The 11,968-nt window shown below is 46.5% G+C and overlaps 1 protein-coding gene across 1 annotated transcript in view; it reads left to right on the top strand.

Annotated features, from left to right (window-relative positions):
• Window positions 1–1,019: 1,019 nt before the first annotated feature.
• UBXN7 (UBX domain protein 7) overlaps window positions 1,020–11,968 on the top strand; it is a 30,048-nt gene continuing 19,099 nt past the window's right edge. The window contains exons 1-4 of the mRNA XM_066598136.1: window positions 1,020–1,258; window positions 6,300–6,447; window positions 9,613–9,677; window positions 11,879–11,944. Of these exons, the coding sequence (XP_066454233.1) occupies window positions 1,201–1,258; window positions 6,300–6,447; window positions 9,613–9,677; window positions 11,879–11,944 (337 nt within the window). The 5' untranslated portion in view covers window positions 1,020–1,200. The remainder of the gene's footprint in view (window positions 1,259–6,299; window positions 6,448–9,612; window positions 9,678–11,878; window positions 11,945–11,968) is intronic.

Here is an 11,968-nt window from a genome sequence, read left to right as displayed (position 1 = left end):
ATTGTATTGCCAAATGAGAAATAATTGTGTGTGAAGATGAATCTTGTGAGTTGTAACACAAATTCAGAGGCAACCCCATTCACCTCAAGGTGCGCCTGGCAGGTGGTCAGTCCATCTTCGTGTGAGATGTTGGAGTATAAGGATTCCACATCCATTGTGGCCTGGATGGCGCCATCGGGGAGTAGGCCTATGGTTGACAGTTTGTTCAGTAGGTCCGTGGTGTCCTGCAAGTAGCTAGTTGTGTTCCTGACCAGTGGTTTAAGGACACCTTCCACCCACCCTGAGATTTTTTCAGTGAGTGTTCCCGCACCTGAGATAATCGGCCTCCCTGGGTTGCCAGCTTTGTGTAGTTTTGGAAGCATATAGAATACTGCAACCCTGGGGTTCTCCGGTATTGGTTCCAGAAGTCTTGTGGAGCTCACAGACAAGCTTCTGATGACCCTTCCCAATTCCCTGACAATTAGCCTTAGACACGTTTCATACATCTGCCCTCTAGTGTTCAAATTCTGCATTGCTATTTTAAGGTTCTGGTTATGCCCCTTCTGAGAAAGAGACACTTTCCAACAATATATTTTTTTAATTATCAGATAATCATCTTATTATGGTCGTCAACCTAAATTTTTCTTTTTCTCTGGACAATTTATCTAAAAATCATGGGCAGCCTACATTTTCTACGGATACACTGATTTGACACACATCACATATATATATATATATATATATATATATATATATATATATATATATATATGCATACAATATGTGTAAGTTTAATAAAGGGGACAGTACTCAGACGCCACCAAAGAACCTGTTCAGTGCACGACAACCAATAAAGCTTGTTTGAACGCTCTACGCATGCGCAGTCCTTCAACCCGTTGACATGAAATCCTAGAGGGAAACCTTCTGTAGAGACAGGCGTTGTGAGCTCCACAAACATGGCGCCGGCTAGGACTAATAGCCTGACGTTCTCCTCCCGCCGGCCCGCGGCGCTCCGGGGCTGTTAGTTACTGCCCGTCAGCAGATAGGCCGTGCTTTGCGGCTCTCCCCGGAGTCTCCGGGTGGCTGGGAACTGTTGTATGACGCCCAGCAGGGGGCATGCAGCGCGGGGTATATGAGCCTCTAGTGGACGGAGGTGAACGCACCAGGCGGGGACGGCTCCGGCAGTGACGTCGGCGGTTGTTGTTGTTTGGCGCGGAGAAGATGGAGGCGGATGGCGGGGTCGCTGCCCAGTTGTTGAGGGAGTTCATCTCCATTACTGGTGAGGAGGAGGGTGGCGGGTATACGGTGTGTGGGGGGACATGTCTGCCGGGCTCCTCGGAGGTCCTGCAGGCCACCTGTGTGGGGATGACTGGGCAGGACCCTGATGCCCTCTCCCTGCGGCTGGCAGCATGTAGGGCGCAGCCCCCTCTACACTCACCTGTGCGGTGAGCAAAAGTTGTTGCCATGGCGCCTGTGGTTGGTAAAGCGTGCGTCTCTGCAGCGGCTGCACCGCAGATTCGCACCGAGCGCAATTTCTGCTGCAAATTCCACCTCATTTCCACATTAGAAAAAATGTAAAAATCGAGATCTCCAGCTACAGCGCCCCCTCTCACCTGGTGGTCCATCGCAGCACCTGCAGTGAGCGCTGAGCCACTGGTCAGGTGACTTAGAAGTGGCATCACCTGAGCGGGTGCTCGCTGCAGGTGCCATGTGACAAGAGGGGGCGCTGTAGCTGCTGAGTCAGCTGTGGGTCAGAAATGGCATCTGGGGACGGATTTTGATACTTTTTTTTTTTTATTTAATGCGGAATTTGCTGTGGAAATTTTACACAATTTCAGCTACATGTGATCGTCCCGGGGGGGCGCTTACTACCGGCTATGTAGCAGGTGGATCAGCGTTCATTAATGAGGATGGCTGATCATCACCAGTATGGAGAGGAGGGCTTAAGGGCTCCTTCACACGGATATATTTGTGCACGCGATATGCAGAGAATACGGCCGACTGGCTTATAGTGTCATTCGCAGCGTGCTCTATACTTGGGCGCCGGAGGCCTCGTAGACGTCTGTGGGAGGTGTGCAGTGCGCTGCGCAATTCCACAGGGTGAAGAACACATCTGGACCTCGTTAGGCTAAATGACCTGTCAAACCATGGAAGCGCATGTCTCGTGTCACCTGGCCGTGCGAGAAAAATACCGGTTCGTGCAAGTTAACCTCTTTCATAGCGCGAATACATTTCACTTAGGTGGCCGTGTCTGCACGTGCGCTCATCTGACGCCGCTCTTATACGTCAGTCGGACCCCACCCAGGTTGTATGTGCCCGCAGCACATCGCTCTGTTTACGTGGGGGGGCGCACTGCTGACAAGCGAGCGTCTATTCTGTCTACGGTCACCATGTTTGTTTGTACACGTCAGTGATTGGGTAACGGAACGTTCATTCCCGATCATTGGCATATAAGAGGGTCTTGGTGCGGTCTGCCTGTACCCGCTGCGGATCCGTGGTAACAGCATGTATGTCACAGCTAATTGCTGGGCGGCACCTAGACTTGCTAACAAATCCAGCCGCTGCCCAGTGATGCCCACAAAGGAGACCTGTCATCATGTATGAGCTCTGTAAACTACATTATAGGGCTCAAAGGCTAGGGAATGGGGAGCGGGGTTCCAAGCGCACTGGGTGCCCCTTTCCAGCACTGTGTCCCCACAAAGTTGGGCATGTCAACAACTTGACTATTTCTGGATCCACATCTCCCATTCAGCTCTTTAAGGACACAGTGCTGGACTAGGGCACCCAGTGGGTATGATACTCGGCTCCCCATTCCCTCGCCTTTGCCCTTACCCCCGTTACGTAGTTTATAGCGTTCATACATGATGACGGGTTCTTTTAAAAGGAACCCATCCATCATTTTGCCCACCAAACCCGTTCTACATGTTGGACTTGACTGCTGACTGTGTTATGAGGATCCCTGTAGCGCTGCCCTCCTGGACCTTCCATAAGACTCGGGGAATGAGAGGCAGTGGGGGAAAACCTCTCCGATCTTGTGAGAGGGTATCCAGGCCTGCTGAGTTGTCCCCCGGATCAAGCTAAATAAATTTGTGGTATTTCTCCTGGTTGCAAAAATAAATGAGGCCCCCATTGTTGTAGGACAAACTGAAGACTTGAGAGGTTAGTGACCGCTCTCCTTGTTCTAGCCTCTGCCAGCTCCAGAAGTCCGCTGCTATGTTCTGGAAGCCCCTTAGATATACCGCTGAAGGGGACGTCACCCTCGTTCCCTCCTGGGAGAAGATTCCACACACTTCTGAAGTTGAGGAGGTCTGGTGCCACCCTGATGAATATTAGATGCCATTATATCATTGGAACAGATTCTAACATGTCTTTCCCCTTCCTAGTTCCTCTGCCTGTGTAAGGGGCTCCCATGGTCTTCATTCTTTAAAATTTGAGGATTGGGATCTGACATGAACCAACCAAGAGCCCTGAATTACCTGGTCTGCAACCTGCAACGGGACTGTAGATACATGGTTTATCATAGAATTTAAAAAAAAAAAAAAATTAAATGAGTGTTTTCAAATTCATGATAGTTCTGTAGGACCAAATGTAGAAGAGTAGGCTGACCCCTATTCGTCCTTGAACTGGTATACCCGCACCCATGGCCTTATAGGTTTTGGAGACCTTATTCTAATCTTTTCTGAAGGGGAGATGGAGATGGTGGTTGAAACCATCTGGGGGAAGAAGTACTGCAAATTTTCTTATATCCAGCAGGTCTTGTTAGTTAAACCCAAGGGTTCTTGGTTACCTTTCTCCAGTAATCCTGGAATTGGGATAGTCACTGGCCCCAGGTCATTGCCTGGACTCCGGCTGCCTTGGATTGAGAAAGATCTTGCCCCTTCCTCCTTTTGAGCAGGACCATTTCCCTGATTTACCTTTGCCTCTGCTCTTTGGGCAGAAATCTATGCTTATGTAAAGATCTCTTGGTAAGACCTTCCTGTCAGCTGCTTTCTCTGAGCAAAGTGTTGTTCTCAGAGGCCGTGTCCCCAGAGACCATGACTCCAGCCGTAACGCTCTTCTTGCTGAGTTGCCTAATGCGGTGTACTTGGCTTCAAATCGTACGGTCTCGGTAGAGGCGTCTGCTAGAGAAAGAAAAAAAACATGGCCAATTGAGCAATCCATTATATCTTCTCTAGATGTCTCAGATGGTTATCTAATTGAGTGAGCCATATTTACATAGAACGTGCAATCGAGAGGCAGTGATGTTTGTCTCTAGGCTACAGAGTGTATTTGTTTTTCTCTCCATTGGATCCCTTAATTGTGAGGAATCCTCCAATGGCACTTGTTCATCAATCTTAGTGATCTCCTCCCGTAGTTGAAGATCCTCAGGTAAGAAAAGAGTCTGTCCTTCAATTCTCTAGGGACAATCTTTTCTAGGTTTCATCCCACTCATCTATAATTAAGGTCAGTTTCACATCTGTGTTGGAACCTTCACATAACGAGGTTTCTGTTATAGCCCCAGCTCAAAATACTGGAAGTAAAAGTTGGCGAACCCCATTATAGTCAATGGAGTCCACCCGGCGCTGTTTGGTTCCGTCCAGAGACTTGGCTGGGGGAATTCGCCTTTCCTGGTCCTCTAACAAAGTAGGAAAGTGGAATCCCCAACACAGATGTGAAAGCATCCTTACTGTTTCTGTGGGTCATTAACCTGGAAGACCATCCTACGGCAGGATCTTAAGTCCCCCAAACATCTCGTCTTGTGGATGGTGGTACTTATCCTCGTCTATAACCAAAGGCCCTTTCTTCTCCACCAGCTCCCCGTCCAATAAATCCTGAATAGACGCTTCAGAATCTAAACTACAGAAGTCCAAAACACGAGGTTTAGAAGAAGATTGAGGGGCAGGAGAATGCTAAGTTCTAGCGGTTTGAACCTCGTCTCTAACCAGACATTTCTTATAATTTAAGAAAGTCGGATTATCTCTGACTATCGTAGCTGGATGGTGCAAGCATGTTGGTTGTTATAACTTCCAGTCTTCTTTTTAATATAAAGCACATTCATCAGCCACCTTAACGTTAGGCCTAGGTCTCTTCAGTTTTTTTTTTTTTGTCACCCTGTGAATGACAAACTGTTGTAATGCTATACAAACAACGTTTAATAGATGTGGAAACCCAGCAAACTGTGAGGGGGCAACATCACCTTCACAGCCGTCAATGGCGCTGCTGAGGCGAGCCAAACCTTTTCACCAGTTGCAGACTAAATAGTCCCTGTCATTCAGGAATTGAAAATTGGCGCTATAGTGGGCGGATAAATCTACTTCCAAAGAGGCGTGCTTAAGTCATATCCCCGCTTCTTCCATACATTGTGACTTCTTGCGCCGCAGAGCACTCACACTGGGCATTGGTATGCAGTGATAAACGCCACCACAAACGCAGCATCAAGCGATCTTGCACCTGAATCTGCTTACCTTTGATTTCCTCAATCCCTAGCTGTTCGACCACGAGTGGGAGAAGGCTAATGGCCCACGCAGCAGGTTTTAGCCATGTATTCTGCGGAGGGAGGAGAACCGCAGCCCCCAATCAAGCCTACACAAGGAACTCTCCTGCCTGTGACCACTGTAGGAACAGGAAGACACCGGAAGTGCGTGGGGGGGCTTTAAACTTCCCTTCTTCCTGTCTCTACATGGTTCAGAGGGCAACTTCCAGTTGTACTGTCACGACTTGAAAAAGTACGTAAAAGTTTCCCAGCATTTACTCCCCTAATCTCCTCCTATTGTTTAATATTACAATTAAAACTGAGAAGTATATGAAGATCAGCCATGTTCCCTCCTACGTCTGCCAGAAGGAGATGAACTGTTCGTGGAGCAGCAGCACTCGAAGTAAAAAGTGCAGGTACTAGAATCCTAGCATGGTAGAGTTGGAAGGGACCTCCAGGGTCATCAGGTCCAACCCTCTGCTCAGTGCAGGATCACTAAATCATCCCCGACAGATATTTGTCCAGCCTTTGTTTGAAGACTTCCATTGAAGAACTCACCACCTCCTGTGGTAACCTGTTCCACTCATTCATCACCCTCACTGTCAGAAAGCCTTGCCCGCTTGGCTAACCTTCTACTGCTCACCTGCTGACAGTGGAGATCGGCAGACAGCCCCCAGTGTAACAAGACTCCCTGTTGCAGGGTCATTCACAGAATGCTGCCTTCTGATAAATCATCTCCTGTATTTGCACTCCTTTCTAGGGTTAGTGTGAGATAAGACAACAAAAGTAATTGCCTTCTAAATCTTCAACCTTTGCTGTCAAACCCTGGCGACAGATATTAAGGACTATAACATGTTTTCTCTTTTAGGGGCCAATGAGAGCATTGGGAAGCACATGCTGGAAGCATGCGGGCAGAACTTAGAAATGGCAGTCACAATGTTCCTGGATGGTGGCGGTATTGCAGAGGAGCCTAGCACAAGTTCTGCAGGGGCATCCACAGCGCGAGCTGCTGTAGAGTGAGTAAACCAAATTCTTTTTTTGGGGGGGCGGGGGGCTGAATTTTTAGCTTGGCACTTGGAAATATGTCTTCTCATTGCTTCATGCACGATAATTAAGGCCTCCTGCCCATCCGCACCGCAGATCCACAGCAAATACTTCCCATAGCATGTTATGAGAAATTGATTCTTCCTGCACACTTGTGGAAAGCAATTGCGGTTTCCGCAACCACAGGAAAGATTGCAGCATCCTCCATTTTTCCACGGATTCTGTGTGGACGGCTTCCTTTTGAAGTCAAAGGAAACCGTCCAATGAACACTGCGGATTCCATGTCGTCACTTAGCGACAGCGCGGGAAATAAAATCCGTACTAATGTGTGACGGCGAGCCGCCGGGTCCATCTGCAGTAGCGAAAAGACTGCGACGGAGCAGTTGAGCGTGGGCGCCGCTGCTGCCAGTGTGCAGGAGGCTAAAAGTAATGCTTCTGCTGTAATGAATACTGTGTTCTATATAAGTTGATGTTGGGGCATCTTGTCTTAGAAGTGTGTCGCTCTTTACTGCTGCCATTCCTTCTGGAAATGTAACAAATTGACAGCTAGGTGCTAACATTTCCCTTGGCAATAGGGTGTGTCCTTGCAGTCTCACATTGTGAGCGGACAGTGTTTGTCCCTGTAGGGGCACGGGTAATTGGTAGTGGCAAGTTGTTGGCTCCATATATTTTCAGGAAGAAGAATGGCACAACATACTCACGTGGCGTGCAGTTATTTACTAAATTTGACATGAGAAGAAGATTGAGGTCCTCATTAAAGAGCTTGTCCAGGGCTAGAGAAACATGGCTGCTTTCTTCCAAGCACAGGAATGTATTATGAAATTGCCCTAGGAATACTCCGGGTCATACAAGCACAATTCTTATTGCCAAAGGCAAAAATACCCCATAGGTAATGTCCCCTAAAAATATTTAAAATAATGGGGCAAATAGTGGTAGCATATGAGATGTGACCAGCAGTCATCAGTTAGTATCGTGTGTAATTGTGCATATACACACTAAACCTCTTCTTTTTTTTTTTTTTGTCTCCAGGAAAAAACAAAAAGCATAGTTTATGATAAGCAGTCAGTGTTTAATCAGTGTGAGTAAACATAAAGCACAGGAGTCCTGGTAATCTGGTGCCGTTGCTGTGCCTGCTCTTCAGGGTCTTACATGCGCCAAGTGATTTGTGACCTGATGTCATTACACATATATAATTGTACCTGCTCGACTTCTACTTGCCGGTATATCTCTATCCCTTATCCAAATACTTACTAAAATAATTTTAGGAATGGCATCTAGTTGTTGAACGTCTTAGTTTAATTTATAGAATTGAAGGGTTATCGGGCCACCTATCATTACGGACCAAGCCAGTGCATGGGCTGGTACTGATAGGGGATAACATTATGATTGGTCGGGTCTCGCCACTGAGATCCTCACCTATCCTGAGAGCAGGGGTCCTGGTTCCTCTATTCATTACTCAAGCTCACTGCAACTCTGCGGTAGGGAGGAAATTGAATGGCTCTCCATTCATTTTCAGTGGGACTGCTTGAAACGAATGGTGCGGCAGTAACGCATGCGCAACTGTTACTCCTTTCAATCTACTCACTGCAGGCTGTGCAGAACTTGACTGTGGAGATGAGGGGGACACGGGACCCCCATTCTCGAGATTAGTGGATAGACACCACCATAGGTAATAACTTTAGATTTTGGTATAACCCCTTTAAGTTAGTGGGAGCTGCACTTTCACAGTGCGCTACAGACAACACAAGCTGCTTCTGGTTTTGTCCGTAATGACAGTTGGCCTGGTCGGCGGGGAACCTGAGCGTCCTACTCCTGCCAATCAATAATTGATGACCTATACTGAGAAGTCGTCAGCAGTAGTAATGTCCTATACAATGGCTTAAAAGGGATGCTAATAAGGGAAGTATTTTAACCCCTTCTTGGAATGCGTCCTACATATACAGCACACGCCTGGTGTCTGTCTGAAGTGGGATTGGTAGCTGAACCTGCTACATATGTTGTAGGTATCAGCCGTCTTTGACAGCTGACACCCGCCAGCAACAGTCGCGATTAGTGTTTGTGGCTGTTAACCTTTTTATATGCCTGCCTCAAGTTGTGTGAGGGTGATGAATGAGTGGAGCAGGTAGCCAAGGGAGGTGGTGAGTTCTCCTTCAATGGAAGTGTTCAAACAAAGGCTGGACAGACATCTGTCTGGGATGATTTAGTGATCCTGCACTGAGCAGGGGGTTGGACCCGATGACCCTGGAGGTCCCTTCCAACTCTACAAGTCTGATTCAATTCTGCCAGCGACATTTAAGCACCTTGATCGGCTTCTGAATGCTCCCATGTAATGATGCTGTTTCGGTCCATAATGGGGATCAAGATAGGACATGCTGAATTTTTTATTTTTATTTTTTCCTTACATGCATAAATAAGTTTAAATGCCCCAATGCAAATCAATGGGGAGTCAGTGCTCTGTACTACGTGCATAAAAAATACATACATGATATGGAGCGTATATACACTCGTGAATGAGCCCCTAGTCTGTGATGTGTGATCATACTCTTAGGGCTCACCCACATAGGTATATTTGTCATTCATGTTAGGCGCATATTTAAATGCACATAATACGGACAATATAAACTTGGTAGACTTTCATTGGGGGTATGCAAACATCCGCTCTTTCACTCGTACGCTTAACGTGTGTGAGAAAAATAGCATGTCTTATTTTGGAGTTATTTTGCAGTTGCTTGAGCGCATCAAAAAGATGCATGTGTATTCACTGCGTATTTATACAAGAAGGCACGAGAATTTCCTTCATGCTTCTCGCTGTTTTTTATTGTCCAGCTGTTTTGGCCCATGACACATTGCCCTCAGAAGCGGCACCGTTTTTCTGATTTGCAGGTTACTTCTCACTCTTTCTTTTGATAATTCTCACTGGAAATTTTATTGTTTTCACCTTCTCTCTTCTACTGTTAATGGGACTGTCACGTGACGCCCTGTTTTGTATCCACGTTGCTCATGGAACGTGTGGTCTGTAGGCATGTCGTCCTTACACTGATTGAGAGCCACAATATAACCATGTTCTTACCAGTAATACCGCCCTATACTGTTGTATATTTCTGTACTGACCCGTGATGTGCTGACTTTTGTTTCAGAGATGATGTTCGAGCCCCTATACCACAGAAACAAGAAATCCTCGTGGAGCCAGAAATGTTTGGCGGTAAGAGGTTTGAGTATTTGCGGTTATCTGGTTGGTGTCTTTTGGGGTTGTCACAGACTTGTTTACTCGGCTCATATATGTGCATGTATGAGGAGTCTTCTTATGGGATCTGTTTATAGAACGTCCGAGCTTTCCGCTGAAGTATGCCAATGTATAAGCCTACGGTCTTCTATAGACTCCAGTGATAAAGGGCTTTCCCCACTGCAGACCTTTTAGCACCTCTCCAGTGATAAGTGTTTAATCAGCGGGGCTTCAAATGATGGCAAAAATGGCACACTCATAGAATGGTAGAGTTGGAAGGGACCTCCAGGGTCATCGGGTCCAACCCCCTGCTCAGTGCAGGATCACTAAATCATCACAGAAAGTTATTTGTCCAGCCTCTCTGTTTGAAGACTTGCATTGAAGGAGAACTCACCACCTCCCGTGGTAACCTGTTCCATTCATTCATCACCCTCACTGTCTAATATCTAATCTTCGCCTCCCCACTTTGTTTCATTCCATTGCTTCTAGGCTTTCTTTGTACAAATGAGAATAGGGCTGATCCCTCTGCACTGTGACAGCCCTTCAGATATTTGTAGACAGCTATTAAAGGGGTTGTCCCGCGAAAGCAAGTGGAGTTATACACTTCTGTATGGCCATATTAATGCACTTTGTAATGTACATTGTGCATTAATTATGAGCCATACAGAAGTTATTCACTTACCTGCTCTGTTGCTAGCGTCCTCGTCTCCATGGTGCCGTCTAATTTCAGCGTCTAATCGCCCGATTAGACGCGCTTGCGCAGTCCGGTCTTCTCCCTTCTGAATGGGGCCGCTCGTGCCGGAGAGCTGGTCCTCGTAGCTCCGCCCCGTCACGTGTGCCGATTCCAGCCAATCAGGAGGCTGGAATCGGCAATGGACCGCACAGAGCCCACGGTGCACCATGGGAGAAGACCCGCGGTGCATCGTGGGTGAAGATCCCGGCGGCCATCTTGCTAAGGTAAGGAAGAAGTCGCCGCAGCGCGGGGATTTGGGTAAGTACTAAACTTTTTTTTTTTTAACACATGCATTGGGTTTGTCTCGCGCCGAACGGGGGGCCTATTGAAAAAAAAAAAACCCGTTTCGGCGCGTGACAACCCCTTTAAGTCTCCTCTCTGCCTTGTTGTTTGCAAGCTAAACATTCCCAGATCCTCTAACCCTCCTCATAAGACATGAGTTGCACACTGCCCACCATCCTGGTGGCTCCTTCTTGAACTTTCTCCGATTTGTCGGTGTTTTGTTTTCTATTTGGGGTGCTTAGCGCTGGACACAGTATTCCAGATGAGGTCTGACTAAAGAAGATTAGAGGGGAATAATAACCTCACGTGATCTAGACTCAATACATCCCAGAATTGTATACCTATTTTTGCTGCTGCGTCATGCTGTTGGCTCATGTTCAGTCTGTGATCTATTAGTATACCCAAGTCTTTTTCACATGTGCTGCTAATTAGCCCAATTCCTCCCATTCAGTCTGTGCTATTTTTTTCACTTTTCTTGCCCAGATGTAGGACTTTGCATTTCTCCTTGTTAAATACCATTCTGTTAGTCGCCGCCCACTGTTTAAGCTTTTCTTGATCTTTTTAAATCCTTTCTCTCTTCCCTAGTGTTAGCTATCCCTCCTAGCTTTGTGTCATCAGCAAATTTGATCAGTTTCCCCTCAATTCCCTCTTTTACATTTATAAAATGTTGAACAACACTGGGCCTAGGACAGAGCTTTGTGGTACCCCACTTGAGACATTCTTTCACTTGAATGTGCAGCCATTTATGACTACTCTGAGTATGATCCACAGTTGTCTTGTCAATCCCATATTTGTTTTTTTATTAAGTATGGTATGAGATACTTTGTCAAATCAACCCAGACTGTGATTCTGTCATAGAAGGAAATTAGATTAGTCTGGCATGACTTGTTTGTTACAAATCCATTCTGGCTCTGGTTAATTACTGCATTTTCATCCGAGTACTTGCATACATGCTGTTTAATTGTTCAAAGGTATAGAAGTCAGGCTCACAGGTCTGCAGTTTCCTGGGTCCAGTCTATTCCCCCTTTTTTTTTTTTTTTTTTTTTTTTTTTGTCGATAGGTGCCCTCAGATACAGCCATATAAATGTAGTCTTGTACATATTATTTTCTTAATCCGTTGAGCTGTACAGTGCAGTGAGTATATTTTAATTATTTTGTATTCTAGCTCCCAAAAGGCGAAGGCCAGCTCGATCAATATTTGATGGATTCCGGGATTTTCAGACTGAAACCAGTAAGTGTCGGTGTGTTCCTAAAA

Source organism: Eleutherodactylus coqui, chromosome 1 (genome assembly GCF_035609145.1).
Source record: "Eleutherodactylus coqui strain aEleCoq1 chromosome 1, aEleCoq1.hap1, whole genome shotgun sequence".
In the NCBI taxonomy this organism is placed as follows: Eukaryota; Metazoa; Chordata; class Amphibia; order Anura; family Eleutherodactylidae; genus Eleutherodactylus; species Eleutherodactylus coqui.
Note: the sequence above shows the minus strand (reverse complement) of the source record. Positions and strands in the feature narration are given on the sequence as shown.